Below are 16,513 nucleotides of genomic sequence, written 5' to 3'. Positions count from 1 at the left end.
AAAAAGTACTTTGGTATGTCAGTGAATTTCTAAAATCCTGATACTGGGAAAAATCCATGACAGCTGTTTAATTTTGAATCAAGCAACTTCCACAAAAAAATCTTACAGAATTTTATACAACAAAATTTTATACAACAAAATCTTACAGAATTTTATAATGATTTCCAATTCTCTACTTCACTGTCAAAAGATGCTGATACTACACCAGTAAAGTCTGTGCCAAGATCTTCTCTAGAACATCACACATTTCTCACAAGTTCCTCATTTACAGGTACTGGTAAGACAACAGCAAGAACAAATTTAAAACCTTTTGCATTAAGTAATTTTGATCTTAATTTGCAGAGTACATAACTGCTACATTTATCCCCCCTAAAATGTGTATCACCGCTCAAAAATACTTGCAAGCTTTGAGACTAAAATTACATCCAAAAAAGCCTATTTCCCAAATAACTGCAAATCAACAAATGCTATTGTATAAAATAATATGCTACATTAATTGCTCACACAATACTAATTCATAATCATACATAAACTATGATATGCTTGTAAAAATCTCATACTGGTACATTTTAAAAGGCTGGACTTCAAGAACAGAAAAAAACATTCTGAAAACATCTGCAATTTCTGTCAGTTTTGGAGTTTTACATACAACAAGTTTTTGGAATGCAAAATTAAAGGCAACTCAAAATCTGCTACACTTTCAGAAATTTTTTTAAAATGCAGAAAACAACTTGGATATTTTTACTATGACCACCATAAGGGCAAAAGAGTAGAGGAATTTTAGAATAAAACTTCTAGAGATTAATTTTTCAGGAGTGACTAAGGACTCAATCTTACCCTCTTGAAACCATGCAAGTGATGGAGGGCCCACTAAAGAGTCAGGAATGGATGAAATCTCAAACTCTGGTACTGACACTTAGTTCTACCTCTAAAGTACCCATATTAAAAAATTAACAGAAAAATAATTATCTTATTGGACAAAAAGTTATTTCTGCAGTACCTTCAGGGGTGATAGCACTAGGACACACATCTTTTAGCAGGTCTCCCAAAGTATGCAATTGTCCTCCTGAAGCAATTGGTCGAAATAGCTTCTGTATAAAAGGTCTCTCTGTTGTTGCCTGTTTTAATTTAAAAAAATAAAAAATAATCAAACCAAACAATTTATGGCCCATGCAAATATGTAGAGTATTATCACTTGAGACAGGTACACAATAGGACACAACTAAAGGTTGTAGCAGAAGAAGCATCTGGTATTTCCACATTCCCCCAGCCTCACACCTTGCATTTCATTTGTATCATGACATGCAGGGAAGTATTTGTTTATTAATAATTACAAGTAAACTATCACTCCAGAAAAACTGAAGCTAATTTATTGATAGTGTCAGGGATACAAGACTATTCATTTTTTTTTAAGGCCCCAAATCTTCTGTTATGGGAATACAACCTGCTTTAATAAAAAACATTTTAGTATATCCTTTATTTTAAAAAAAACAAGCAGTGAGCACAAACTTAGGAGCTCAACATATCCCTATGTATTTTGCCAAGCCAAAGCAATCCTGTACCCTTACAGCTCAACACATGATTTTTTTCTCTTTAGATTTTATATCAAAAAGCTCAAACTATTTCAGCTGCAAGAACCACTACCAACTTAGAAAAAACATGTTGTGCTTTGACAGGTAACCTAAAATCTTCTATCTACTTAAGGAATTGGTCATATGTAAAGAACATATTAGACCTGCTTCTGCTGCAGATATGCAAAGGAATTCAGAACAATTTCATGCATCTTTCAGTTTAAAGCCTTGTCCTATAATCATATGCCCTTGTAAAAAGTCTCTCTCCACCTCTCTTATAGGCTACATTTAGATAGTGGAAGGTCTCTTTGAAGCATTCTCTTCTCCAGGCTGATCAAGCAGAACTCCTTGTTCCCCATACACATTAGCATCGTTTCCAGGACAATTTGCTCCATGACCTTTGTTGGGCACCAAGGTAAGACTGACTGGTCTGTAGTTCCCCAGGTCTTCCTTATCTCCCTTTCTAAAAAACGGGGCTACATTTCAGTAGGAACTTCACTGGACTTCTCAAATATGATGGATGGTGGCTTAGTCACTTTATGTGCCACTTTCCTCAAGATCTGTGGGGATGTCTCTCATCCAGCCCCATAGACTAGTGAACCTTCAGGTTCCTTAGGTGTTTTTGGACTTGGTCTTATAGAGTGGACAGTTCAATATTCTCCCAGTCCTTGCCTTTTTCCTTTTGGGATTTGGGCTGTCTGGCTGGAACACCTGCTGGTGAAGACTGAGGCAAAAAAGACACTGAATACCTCCATGTTCTGGATAAACAGATCTCCCATTTCTTCTGAAGAGGGCTCACAATTTTTCTAGTCTTCATTTATCTCCGATATTCCTACAGAAGCTTCTCTTGTTGCCCTTAATGTCCCTGGCCAGATTTAATTCTATCAGATCTTTAGCAGTTATTTAAGACCTGGGGTTATGTTAAGGTAGCTCTCTCTGGGTATCTGTAAAAGCAGATCCAAGGGCAGCAAGTCTGACAGTACAAAGACAGGCAAAGGTTTTTTTCCTGGTAATTTGACATCTCCACCCTAACTCAGCACCTGAGTCAGAGAAGTTAAAAATCTTGTATCCAACCACCCCAAATGCTATAATCTAGCTCCAAACTGTTGATGACAATTTTCTGCTAGCAGTTAACTCCCAAAAGCTGCTGATGTGCCCTGCACTGCAGGTGACTGGGCTCCAGCAAATGAGACTTGCATCACATATTCTCTTAATTGGAACAAGCAACACAAGCCATTTCCCCTTTCAAATTTAGTTTCTTACCTCTCAGAAAGTGTCTCCCATGCTACTATGGTAATTAAAAAATAAAAGCAACTCAATATCAAGAGGTATGTTATCTTCCAGTGGGGCTTTATAGGGAAAAAGTAATCACTCAAGCAAACAAATTAAGACTAACAACGCAACTGTCACCCACATGCAGGTAGGGAGTCTTTGCCTAAGAGTGGTACCCTAGCTCAGAAGTAATTCCAGGGCAACACAGCGCAGAACTGTTGTCACAGCTACTTGTTGCTTCTTGCTAATAGTCTTCAAATGTGGAAAAATAGTCTTTTCCCAGTTTTTCTTATGAAGACCTATCAGACGTAGTTTCCTAGCTGCTCCAGTCAATTCTCAATGCCCTCAGGGTAGCAAATGGGGATACCATCATTGGTAATGAAATATATCTGAACATTTAAAGAATGATGGGAGGCACACTGCCATCAGGATTCATCCACCTCAGACAGATCCACACTTAAGAAGTGAACTCTGGCACATTATGTTGAAGAAACATACATGTAAAATACTAAAAAAAAAAAAAAAAGGAAGGAAAATGAAAAATCCCCCAAAACATTGTTTTAGTCAAAACAATTTTGTACCAAGTTTAGCTTTTAAAAATAATCAGATATGTGCTTAAGTCTAAAGTAGCAGAAGTGGAAATAAACAGAAGTATGCAGGGCAAAGGTCAAAAAAGTCAACAGACTTTTAAGATAAGAATTTCCCAAGTGTGTATTGCAGTTTTCCATTATTTATTAATAAATTAAGATCAATTTTTCCCTACTTATAATAATTTAATGCCAAGAGGGAAAAGCCAAAGTTGTATTTTCTCAAGTCTCCAACATAGTTGCTGACTGCTGCAAACAATATCCTTAGCTTCTATCATGAAACACTATAGAAAATGAATTCAATTTTGCATTTTAAGTGTTGAGCAACACAGATGTGGTAAAGTAAATAAAAATCACTGGTCTTCATCAATGTTAAAATGATAAAAGTAACTGCATGTTGTTTATACAAAGACTGGTTCAAAAATCTAATCCTACATGCAGAATATTACCCCAAGATGCTTACACACTTCTTCCCTCACATGCAGCAGATGCTTTATGCATTAAAAGAATCAAAAGAAAAGACCCATCATACATTCCACAGTATTTATAGGATAACTTTTCAAAGTATCTTAGTCATACAGGAGCATAGTTTTAGAAAAACCTTGCCATGACCCTTTTTCAAGTGTAGCAATATACTGGCCAGGCCAGATGGTGCTTTGAGCAACACGGTTTAGTGCAAGATGTCCCCGCCCGTGGCAGGTGGGTCAGACTCGATGGCCTTTGAAAGGTTCCTTCCAACTCAAACTATTATATGATTGTGTCTATTACAACAAGATGTAAAAGAACAGCCACCATGAATAGCTGCTTATATAATGTTGTGTTTTGTACAATACTTGCTTAATCAATCATGGAAAAAAGTACTACCTGTAATCTAACCCATAAAGATAGCACTACATAACTGATAATGGTTTTAAATAATTAGTGCAAATATTCATACAATACCTATCATTTTGCCAACTAAAATGAACATAGCTTCAACAGAATGTAGTGCTTTTAAAATTATTTTATTTTGCAGGGTAGCCTTCATATAGCTGTGAGCTGTTCAAGATTCTGGATCCATTTGCAGGGTACAACAGGTGAAAGCCAATTACAGTAATTTCACGATTATAAGCCGCACGTTACAATACAGAGTGAGATAAAAGGTATCTATTCTATCACCATCTGTTGAGGGTGGGGGCAGGGATCCTTATCTCTGCAGGAGATACTCTGTTAATGAGCCATCCATTGAAACCAGTTAGGGCATTGTTCTTTATCTTTTCACAACCCATCCTTCCTGCAGTCATTTCTGCTAATGGCCCATTGAGTCCCACTGTGTGACTGATAAAATTACTGCATCCCATTGGAAGTTGCTCCAGCCAGGGGGAAGAGCCCAACAGTTCTTACCAAGCTAAAAACAGAGATTTGGGGACACTAAGGGAGCCCCTTCTCCACTGGACACCAGAGGAAAACCGGATTTCTCCACATCACCACTGGACCTCCAGAGGGAAACTGCACCTTGTACAGGAGCACTGCTTCAACTGAATCACATCTGTCACTGCAGGAGGATGCAGCCACCATTTAATGGGACTGCTACCAACACCCTGCCTGACGGGTGTCAGATTGTACTCTGACTTTGTCAGGGTTTGGAGTTTGTTTCTTTGTAGTACTGTATTTCTATTTTAATTTCCCTGGAAAAGAACTATTATTCCTAATTCCCATATCTTTGCCTGAAAGCCCCTTGATTTCAAAACTATAATAATTGGGAGGGAGGGGGTTTACATTCTGCATTTCAAAGAGAAGCTCCTGCCTTTCTCAGCAGACACCTGTCCTCCAAACTAAAACAGCAAATTTTTGTTCTTTGTCCATATATAAGCCGCACCTGATTACAAGCTGCACTTCGGGTTCAGACCAAAATTTTAGTCAAAATGGTGCGGCTTATAATTGTGAAATTACCAACCAGTAACTGCCAACCTCTACAGAGAAAATGCCTTCAAGTATATGAGCACATGAAGACAATCAGCCTAAAAATTGCAGGACATTTTACACTGATCATATCCACAATTTAGTATCAAATTATTGAATTCATATGAAAGCAAATCTTCATCTCCGAATTAACTTACTTTCTAGAAAGTAGGACTTAACTGCAACTGCAATTTCTCATTCTTCTGTATTACTACATAGCGCCATAAATCTCAGGATTCGCAGAAAAAATGAAGACTTTATTCTTTTTAAAAGAAAGTTTAAACTCTGACAATGATAGGAGAGTAAAGGTGAAAACAAATTACACCACAGTGAGAAAGATTAAAGTTACCTATTCAGGTATAGTGGCACTGAGAAGAGTTACAGGTGAGGGCAAGTTTTAAGAGGCCCTTTAAGGCAGTGCAAAGCCTCACGGGATCACAAACAAGCTATATAGTTACATACTATGCTAACAAATGTAACTCTTTCTTCCTTATCATCCTGGGGAAAAAACAACAACAAAAAAAAGAGTTGTCAGCTTGCCTGGTCCTTTTCAGAATCAGCACAACATGAAACATTGCATGAAATCCACAATTTAATTAGTCAGACATTTTATACAGGATGCATCTTAAAATGAAAAACATAACTCACAAACCACTGGGTTTTAATCTGGAAAAATCACAGTTACCAGTATTTTCATCAAGAGGAAGGGATTTGGATTTTCTGCCTAAACACTCTGCTGCTCCTCAACATTCAAACAAATAAAAGTTACCATGCATACTGAACCCACAAAGGAAAAAACAAAATTCTTAAAATCCCCACATGTGTATAATCTGGCAACCTAAATCAGTAAAAGTTGAGACTTCCCTACATATTCCATCATATTTTCAGCAACTTGTCAAATTCATAGTCTGTGCTGCTTTGCAATGAACAACTTTACATTAAAAAAATTATCTTAATTTCATAGAACCATTTTGTTTAAATTCATTTAAACTCAACCAAGAAGCTTTAGAAGTAACAAGAGTTTGCACAATAATGCAGGTTGTTTTATATAAAAAAGAAGGAACAGGAAAATTAACTAGTCCCTGAAAACAAAACTATGCAAATATGTGCTCAAAAATATTTTTTCTGTACATTTTAGATGCCCTCTACTTTGTGGAAATGTTTTCAATTAAGAATCTCAATGCACAAGGTAAAAGTGACTGACTGAAAAGCTGATGAGCTTCTGCAGTCACAGAACGATCACACCACCATGCCTGTCCAAAAGCAAGATACTGCAAATCCCCATCTGAAACACTGTTCTTTCACTGGTGCTGAAATGCTGGCAGGTTTGGCTGGAATTTCAGGATGGGTATCTTGGACTCCTTTTTGCTTAATATTAGACCACACTCATTGAATGTTTAATTGTGGAGAAGGTACAACAATGTTTCTCAGTAGGAGTTGACAGGGTTTTGTTGTTTTGGTTCTTTCTTTTCAAATACAACTTCCATCTCTTTCATAAAGGCGATTTTCAGCTCAACAAGCTATAGTACACAAGAAAATTATTTTGTTTCATCTATTTGAAATCTGTCACCTTTCAAAGTTTATTGGTATTTTTTGAGCTTCTATTACAAGAGGCATAAAACACGACAATGTGATATGCCTTTATCCTGTAATCGTTGCTCCTCTCCTCTTCCAATCTTCCAAGAAAGAGAAGGCTTCTCCCACACAACCTGCTGTTTTATTCCATATCTTTGATAATTTTTCTATTTCACTTACTCTTTAAGCTATTAGGACTGGAACAACATTCCAAAAACAAACAAACAAAACAAACAAACAAACCCCCAAAAAAGACTATTTCTGGTATTTCTTCAGTCTCTGCAAAGTCCATCAAGTACATGCTCTAGTTATGATTTTGTATGCTTTGAATTAAGGCTGGCACTGCTTTTGTTAGCATTCAAAATTTTGAACTGCTTACCCTGCAACATCACATCACTGTTCAGAGAAAAAGGTCCAACTCAATATAAAAGAGAATTTTATTTTGGTTAATAAAAGAATCAAGTAACGCTTTCATATGCCTGACACGTAACTAAAACCCGTAAGACAAAAAGTAGGAGAATACATATTCTCAACTCACCTACCCAGAATTACCACAAAAATTGAGTCACTGACAGGATGTGCTGTGGGTTGCAGAACTCATAAGATCAACAAATGTGTTTTTTATTTTTATTGTTATAAATTACTACTACAGTTATTAAATTATCTGTTTTTGCCATACTGCACTTTAAATTTTTCTGATAAATTAGACATTTTCAATCATTGCAAAAATTGCAACATACATACCTGACTTTAACCTATGGAAAAAAATTAATCCTTTCACCTATTTTTGTGTTTGTATCAGAATTTCTGCAATTATGTTGTAAAAAGGACTCTTAGGTTTCCTCAGTAAATTGAAGGTCTTAATCATGATGGACAGGAATTTTACACTCCCTAATATTTTTAAGAGGCTTGAAACCACAATGACAGAAAAAGACTCAACAAACAGGCTATACTTTATACATTTAATTACATTAACTCCAGTCATCTAAATCAGTAGTGCAGAAGTTTATCACTAGATTGAAGCTGAAGATAACACTATGAATACATGCACATATGCTTTAATATGGTCATGCTAAATGCGCACCTCTATGATGATACCTCTATAAAACTCCTTGCATGGGGAGATAATCATTGTATCAATCATATACGTCAAGGAATCACAACAAATGAAAATTCTGCTACTCTTGAAATCACTCCTAACAGTATTACACAAACTGAAAAACCTTTTAGGTATTGTTGAACATTAATGATCACTGGTTTAAAAGCAAGATAAATTATATTACGTGTTTTCTCGGTGGAAGCTTTAACAGACCTTAACAAGAGCCCCCATAACATGTGGCAAGTATTATGTCAAGAATTGATGCAAGTAATAATGCCAAAATTATCCAGTATCTTAGCCAAGACTGTAGTCAAATTAAAGCCACAACTAGAATTATAAACACATCTGGAATAAGGTTAAAATTTTATGTAGTAAGGCTTATTACAGTTATGTCTAGACAATAATATTGAACCATTTTTGATCATGAATGGTTAAGGACTATTCTCCTAATCATTCATGGACAACAGCTTGTGTCTTCCTTGATGCCTTTCATTGAACACAGCACACTTATGAAGCAACAGCAGTTCTATCCTAACTTTGTACAAAACTAACAAATATGGCAACTATTTCAGTTAATTCTCCCTTACATTGTTGAAGGCAATTACTTGCTCATCCTTAAAAAGATTAAAGAACCATGGAGAAGGGTGATATTTGAAATATTATTTAAACTGGCAGAGAATGCTTCCCTACAATCTTTTAGAAAAAACTTCACATAATAGAAAACGAAATGAGTAATTAGAACCATGTAAAACATTTGAAAGTTAAAGTTCTACCACATGTTCTACTTACCTGAAAAAGGTAAGTGTAGTTAGAAAGCATCCCTTAACAAATTGATTAGAAATTTAATAGGCTGAGGACATGGTGACACTTCAGAATAGAAGCCATTGCTTCAGTTTCTGTAAATGTAAAGATGCATCATGTTGTCCACACTGAATTTGCACTCATATTTTCCGATGGTCAGCCAGATATTTATACACATTGATGAGATCTCCCCACTTCCAAATCTTTTCTTCTCTAGGTTGAACAGTTCCAGCTCCTTTTTTTCTCCTCTTATGTTAGATTCACTAGTTCCTCAACCTTTTCAGTGGTCCTTTACTGTATTTTCATACCCTTGGCTCCACATCTCTCTTGAACTGGAGAGCCCAAAACTGGATTCCAGGTGCGGTCTCACTAGTGTCAAGTAGACTGAAGGGATCATTTCCCTCAAGTCGCGGACAACTCTGATCCTACAGCAGCCCAGGATACAATTTACTTTCCCTGTCATAGGTCCCACTGCTAAGGTCCTCTTATACCTTGTGGGTAATTTTCAACAAGAGTGTGTATTGCCAAAAGTTACGATTCTGTACAAAAAGTTGCAGAAGTAACACTCAAAATATCTAACAAGCATGGTTGAACCACATTCTGGCTGTTGCCTGGTCTTTCAAATTATCTATCAAATTTTCTTGTGCAGGGAAAGTAGCACTGTATACTCTGAACAAATGAATTTGCCTTATTTAATGTCAGATGATTTGGACAGATCCAGAAGCAGAAGAAAGTCAACACCTGAGATACACAGAGCAGAGAGCAGGCAACTGTCACACAGCCAGAAACAGCACAGAATAAATACAAAAAACAGCTTCAAGAGGCAGATTTGTTGGGCCTTGAGAAGACAAACACCTAAAATAAAGGCATGGCCTCAAAGCATTAAATTTCCTTCCCAGGAAAGAATTTGCATTTGTAATTGGTAAAATATCAAGATATCTGAAGAGTCAGGGACAACAAATCAATAGTGCTCTTCACGGCTGCAGCGTTTTACGTGCGCATGCAGACCTAAGCCTCACTTAACAATTGAGCAATTGAGAACTGACTACCTATCAAGCAAACAACTTTAGAAACGGATTTACATCCACAAAAGCAAACACTTCATTGTTTGCTTAAGAGCAGTGAAGAATACAATACTTCATAAATCACTTTCAAGCTACTTCAAACCATTAAATCCAATAATTCTCTATAGCTTTCTACAGTAATGATTAACTAGAAGGAGCTCCTATAATCAAGGGCAGTAAAATTTCAAAAATTTGTTTGCTAATTCATATTGAATTTCTGTAGTATGGTGTAATATCCCACTTCCTCATAGGTTTGTTCCATTCCACATTTACCTGTAGAGAATTTGCTTTCAGTCTTCTGAAAGTGTAAATAAAGTCTTGGTACTTTCCAGAAAACATTTTCTATATTTTCTAGTCCTGCTTTATTCACCTATTTTATTTAAAAATAAGTAACGGTGGAATGACAATGCTGATAAGTCAAAACAGGTATTGGCTCTGGCTTTCATCTCTGCAGAGTTTTGCATCAGCATCATAGGATAGCTCACCTTAGTTCTATAGGCAGCGCTTATGCTGCTCAGCCACAGAAACAACCCTTGAAGACGACATTTCTAATTTCTCTGAAGAAAAAATTTCATATCACCTTTTTCCCTTTCCCTGAGGAAAGTAGCTCACCAACTAATTTTTTTTAATTTTGCTACTACATCAAAGTACAAGAGCCAATCTCTGTGGAATACAGTTCCAGGGAAGCTTCAGGTGAGCAAAGTTCCTTTTGCCACTTCGTAAGAACCTGCCCACATTACACAGTATGTAAGGAAAGTGGCAAATCAGTTTGTGTTGATTAAAGCAAGTGAAATGGAAAAGTGATAAGCTTTAATGAACAGAGGAAAGGTAGCAATATACTAAAGAGCACTGCATTTAAATTATAAGATCTGCAAGTAACTGTATACAGACCCAACACAACTGAATTACTGCTTCATTCATTGTCTTCATCACAGCCTCTCAATGTATAGATATTCTTAAGAATAAAGATTCAAGGTTGAGGCAAAAAGTGCAGTTTTTTTGAACTGCATACCTACACTAGCTTTCCTAACAAATTTAGGATGATATATAAATCTACAAGGTTACCACCTTAATTGAACAGTTTAAGGAGCTACAAGAATTCAAACCTTGTGGTTTAAATTCAAACTTCTAGAGTGAACACTTATCCAAACTTATTTACACTCAACTCCATTATCAAGGCAATTCAAAGAAAAGACAATTGAAGAGTTTTATACAGTACCAATTGGTTAAAAAGTTACTACCAATTTGTAATTGGGGGGTGCATAAGGGGTAAGATTAAGGTATTTTCAAATTGGCAATGGACTATTTTCCCCCCCACAAAATGTTCATTATCTCATTGTAATTCAATATATACTTTGACTTTAAAAAAATCCATAGTACTGTTACACAAAGTTAGTTTAGTAAGTAGTAGGATTCTACTGTTTTTTCATATACTTAGATTCTTCTGAGATTTACGGGTAACTGAAGTATTGCAAGATTAAAAAAAAGGATTAAAAAAAATACTACCCATTTCTCCCCAATATCCAGAATATCCAGTATGACCCTAAATTTTTTAAAACTGTGTATAAACATAACCCAGAACCTCAACAAACTGTTTCTCATATAAGCAAAACTACTTTATTCATTGTATATAAACTACATCTATACTCAACCCATAAAAATTACTGTAGTTCCTAGTGACAGGCCTGAACTAGCTTAAAACCATCCAGTTTGGTAACAGCTCAACCACAGCAGAGAATCAAACCAATCTAGGTTTTACAGCTCCATCTCCTCTGCACCTCCTTGCCTGGGCACTGTGCAACTTTTACAATAGCTTCGAACTAGGCAGATTAACAGTTTTACAGACAACTTGGGCATATTTAAGGAAATTTTAGTCACATTTTGACAACAAATACAGTTTATCATCTCAGAAGTTTTCTTCAAAACTCTGATTGACAGCTCCCATCCTGTACAGGATTCTTGAAGGCACAAGGCTGATTTTGCACATGAGTTCTAGAAATCTTTCAAGAGAGTTGCATGAGCACTCCTTAATATAGAATATGTTAAAAAAGTCATCTTTAGCAGCACTGGTTTGAGCCAGCTCATTTCACTGTGCACTGAGATGCATATGAAAAGTCTCTGGCGGAACTGTGGTGACAGTGACCTTCAACTCAAGGTGAGAACTAGTCAAATTGCTAATACTTTCAGCACAGAACAAAACACCCTAGTTCAGAAAATAAGTATTTAAGGATCATGCTGCCCCCTGCAACACTTGAGAGAAGTGTTTCTTTCTCTCCTCCCAATCATGAGGCACTAGGAAAAATATCTACCTAACAAAACTTATAAATTTTCTTATTCATAAGGCTTTGATTTTGAAGTAGTTTAAAAGCGGTGAAAGTGTGCTGTTTCTTTAGTACTAAACCAGCAGTTACTAGAACAACTCAGAGTCCATTTTTTTCTCTTCAGCACAGAAATTCAGCTGAGCCCAGCTCTGTTACACAAATCACCATTTCACATGATCTTCCTAGTCATTCAAACTTCTTCCTTGTAAAAGGAAGATTTTAAGACACAAATTGTCTATTTTCAGCAGGTCCTTTATGAAAGTGCCATTTGCAATAAATAAGAAAAAATAAGGTATTGCACATAAGTCTGTTCAAGAGCAATGTATACTAGCCCACAAAATGCTGTGTTGTGTTGCCCTCTTCAGGTAGACAGCATATTTTCTAGTTCTTTTCCTTGATGAGTTATTGCATTGCAACTTCTTTCACAACATTTTTCAGATCTGAAGTTTCAAGTAGCAGCTAACTTCACCTGTATTCCACCAGTGTTTGAAGCATTTTTGGTTTAACATCCTATAAACGAACTTTACTTTTCCCCTTTATGTCCTCCTAACCTCAATATTATCTTGAGGATTATTGAACTATCACCTAGCATTTGAAAAGATGACTAAAACCCAACTTCAGAACTGATAAGAAAGTCTCATGACAAGAGGTTTAAAAAGCTCAATTGATCCAGCTTACCAAAGAAAGCTCCTGATACCAATCCATAAGTAAACATGGAAGGTCAGAAAGTCACATGACTTTCAAGTGGGGTAAGGCAAAACAGAATCTGGAAACTGAAGTCAAACAAATTCAGACTTGAAATGCAATGAAAACTTTTCAACAACAACAAGTTAATAATCTACCAGCATAAAAAGGTAGGTTTATTATTACTTTAAAACTCTACAGGTAGAGCCAGTATGTTTCCAATCTGTTTGGATCAGTTTTTTAAATAGTTGTCACAACACAGGCCAAATTGTGCTGTCAAGCTCTGCCAATTAATGTGGAAATACAGACGAAACAGTCTTCAATTGCTTGGAAATGGCCATGCCTGAGCTTCTGATTCACTTATTGAGACAGATACTAATAATGTTTTAAAATACTCCCTTTCCCACTTTAGAGGACAGGTCATGGTAAATATTTATGTCTAGTTAGACATCTCAATACTGCAGCTTTGACATAAAGAGCAAAGTTCTGAATTTATTTGATATGTTATTAAGTGTGGAGAATTTCACTCATGTTACAAAGGAAGACAAACATCCTAACAATTTGTGACTGTACAATTTAACCTAAACATCTTAAGGGACTTACGATAGGAAAACCTGTTTAAAGTTCCAAATCAAAACCCTTAGAAAATGGAAGCAAAGGAAATGTTTGTTCAGTACCAAATAAAGGAAAATGCAAATAATCCCAGATCATCCCTTTTTTGGGACAGCAAACATAAACCAGTCAGTCTGCTTCAAGCAATTGCAACTGTAAAAAACCTCAGAACTTGGCATGAAGAGTTTTCATCCACTTTCTTTCCAATACTTTTGTAAATTTAATCTCAAGAATGAAATACAATATACAGCTTTAAATCCCATACACTCAGAGAGCAGACTCCAGAGAAGAGCATGAAGAAGTGCGTGAGCATGACATGGAAAGAGCAAGAAACAAACTGGGGAATGAGTACAAATTAAGTGCACAACTGAGACTCAGAATGCTCCCACAGCAGGCAGCAGTTCATCAGAGCAGTCTCCTGACTAATATGCCCTCTTACAGTGCCTGGAACCAAAGACTGATGAAAACTTCCTGCCATCTATCAGCCAGTTTGTTCAATTAAACTGTGAAACATCAGCTGGTCTTATAAACACAGGGGAAAATTCAGTACTAGAGCTAGTTTGTCTAGTGGAACATGAAAAGCAACACTTGAATTGAAAATATACTCAAAACATTACTATTATTTTCTTTCTTGCCATTAAAGAACAAGTGGAAAAAGCATTCAATTCTGCAGTACTCAGATAAAAAGACAAAAAAGTTTTTGTGCACCTGTCAGTTGAAGACCAAGCAGTTTACACCTCTGAAGTGATGAAGTGGGGAACTTCTTTTTTGACACATTAAATTAAAAGTATCACAAAAATATAATACTATTTTTAAACTCTCTCTGGTAGAAAAAGTTTCCACCTATGTCAAAGGTTTATCTGGTTCAGGTTCCATACAACATAGTTAACAGAATATGACAGACAGCTGGCAATAAAATCTCCAAGATATCTTAGTTAAATTTTAAAATCACAAATTAGTTGATCCTTAGCGATTCTCAAACTTTTTTTACATCATCTACTGTAGCTGCCAGAATTCTGATCCCATCTTAGCTGCTATACTTAAAAGAAGAGGTGGACAAGGGTTTTTTAAATTACCTGTGGTTAGTTTAGTTCTGACTTACCCAAGTATGATGTTCATATTTTTGCCATTTCTTTCTCCCACACACTCCATCAGATTTGGTCACCATAGGAGGTATGATTCATATTATTCTTTAGAAATGTATTTTAATAGACAAACTTTACAACTGAAAGAGTTTTCGAGTTTTTTAAAAATAATGAATTCTTCAGTGAAAAAACCCCATCAAATCACTTTGTAGAATCCATTTGTCCTGCAGCAACTTTGCCAATTCACATTTAATTGCAACTAAGACTGGTTTTTCTTACTTGGTAGCATAATGTAATATAATTTTTTGAAGGACAACAAATTCATCCACCTCATACTGCCAAAAAACTAGGAAGTTCCCTTCACAGAATTTCCTTCTAATAATTTGGTATAATGGTAGAAGGTATGGAAAATACCAGGAGGAACTCTTCCCATTAAAGGTAATGCTTCATCATTTCCTGCCATCCACTTGTGTATTCTTCAGTATCTACAAGAGCACTGAGTGAAGACACACAGAAAATAAATACCCACTGCAACACAAATTCAGGTTAAATCAGGTGTTTACATAGGCATATACAAGCAACCAATTAGAATGCCAAGCGGACTTCTACCAGCACTAATGGAAATAAAGTGCATTCATGGTGGGGGTTAAATATATTTGAAGACATTGAAACTTTAGAACCAGTTATTTTTCCATATTCACGTTTGTCACTACCTCCTTATTTGGAATTAAAACGATCATCTCACCCCTCCTAAGGCTTTCTGAAATTCCTTTAAACACATAGAGCAGTAATCAGTACACACACTAACAAACTAAACAATAAAGCTAGAGACATCTGCACCCACCTTTTTAAAAAGACTGGAAATATTTAAAAATCCTAAGAGCAGCATTACTGAAAATAATATATATCAATCTTCTCAAAGGTTGTCTCAGCATCATCTTGTTTGTGTTTGGTCTTCAATTTTTAGATATTTTGGGTTTAAACTGTAGCAAGTAAAAGTTTTCAATCAAAAAGGTAATGGGAATCAAGATAAGTACTACTGGTTCAAGTGATAGATTTTATTATTTATTTATTTTTTTAAAGCTTTATTAGCTTGAAATCATGTAATATCATAGAAATCTTCCCTAAAGCCCTAAAGAGCTGCAACCTATTCAGAGAGTAAAAACTCTTTTTTGCAAACCCATTTACACGATTTCTATGAAAAATTTTTTTAAAATTCCTCACCCATCAGAGAACAAGCAAATAACTTAGTCACCAATCAAACAAATGCTGTGAGTACAACTTTTCCTGATACATACTTTTTGATTCTTAAGGTACAAACCTTGCCATCTGCTGAGATCTGACAAAATAACTGACTTCCGTTCTCATCTAAAGTTTCATTATGACAGTGAATATCTTACATCTTATATCTTACATGAAAAGCTACTCCAGTCCCACTGCAAGACTGCATAGGCTTCTATGGTCATTATAACCTGTTATAAAGTAGTATCAGAATATTTAGTATCATGAATAAAGGACTTTCTTTTCATAGCTATTCGTGCAAAACTTAAATATAAATAGATTAAAACATCCCAACAGAGCACAACTGTTTAATTTACAGAGAGGCTACACAAATTTTTGTATAAGCTTTTAACCATACATAATTCCAAACTTCATTGTGACTTTAACGCTGTAAAAACTAAGATGTCCTTAGGATCAGAAAAATTGTGAGGATTCCAAGGAATATGTCTCACAATAAAATGCTAAGAAAAATAAAGTGCTGGTGCATTAAAACAGAAAAAAACCCCACATTCAAAGCTAGTTTTGGGATGTAAGTATACAACCAGAAGACAAAAGTAAGAACTACATGCAAGACCTATGCCATTACTTCCACCATAAAATGCCTGCAAGAAAAGAAGCCC

General features: G+C 35.8%; 1 protein-coding gene across 2 annotated transcripts in view; it reads right to left on the bottom strand.

The window, feature by feature from the left end:
- Positions 1-16,513, bottom strand: part of ATG5 (autophagy related 5) — a 99,491-nt gene that overhangs the window by 51,062 nt on the left and 31,916 nt on the right. For both annotated transcript variants that reach the window (XM_033056526.1, XM_033056524.1), the window contains exon 7: positions 1,001-1,118. In XM_033056526.1, the coding sequence (XP_032912417.1) occupies positions 1,001-1,118 (118 nt within the window). The remainder of the gene's footprint in view (positions 1-1,000; positions 1,119-16,513) is intronic.

Source organism: Catharus ustulatus, chromosome 3, assembly GCF_009819885.2.
Source record: "Catharus ustulatus isolate bCatUst1 chromosome 3, bCatUst1.pri.v2, whole genome shotgun sequence".
In the NCBI taxonomy this organism is placed as follows: domain Eukaryota; kingdom Metazoa; phylum Chordata; class Aves; order Passeriformes; family Turdidae; genus Catharus; species Catharus ustulatus.
Note: the sequence above shows the minus strand (reverse complement) of the source record. Positions and strands in the feature narration are given on the sequence as shown.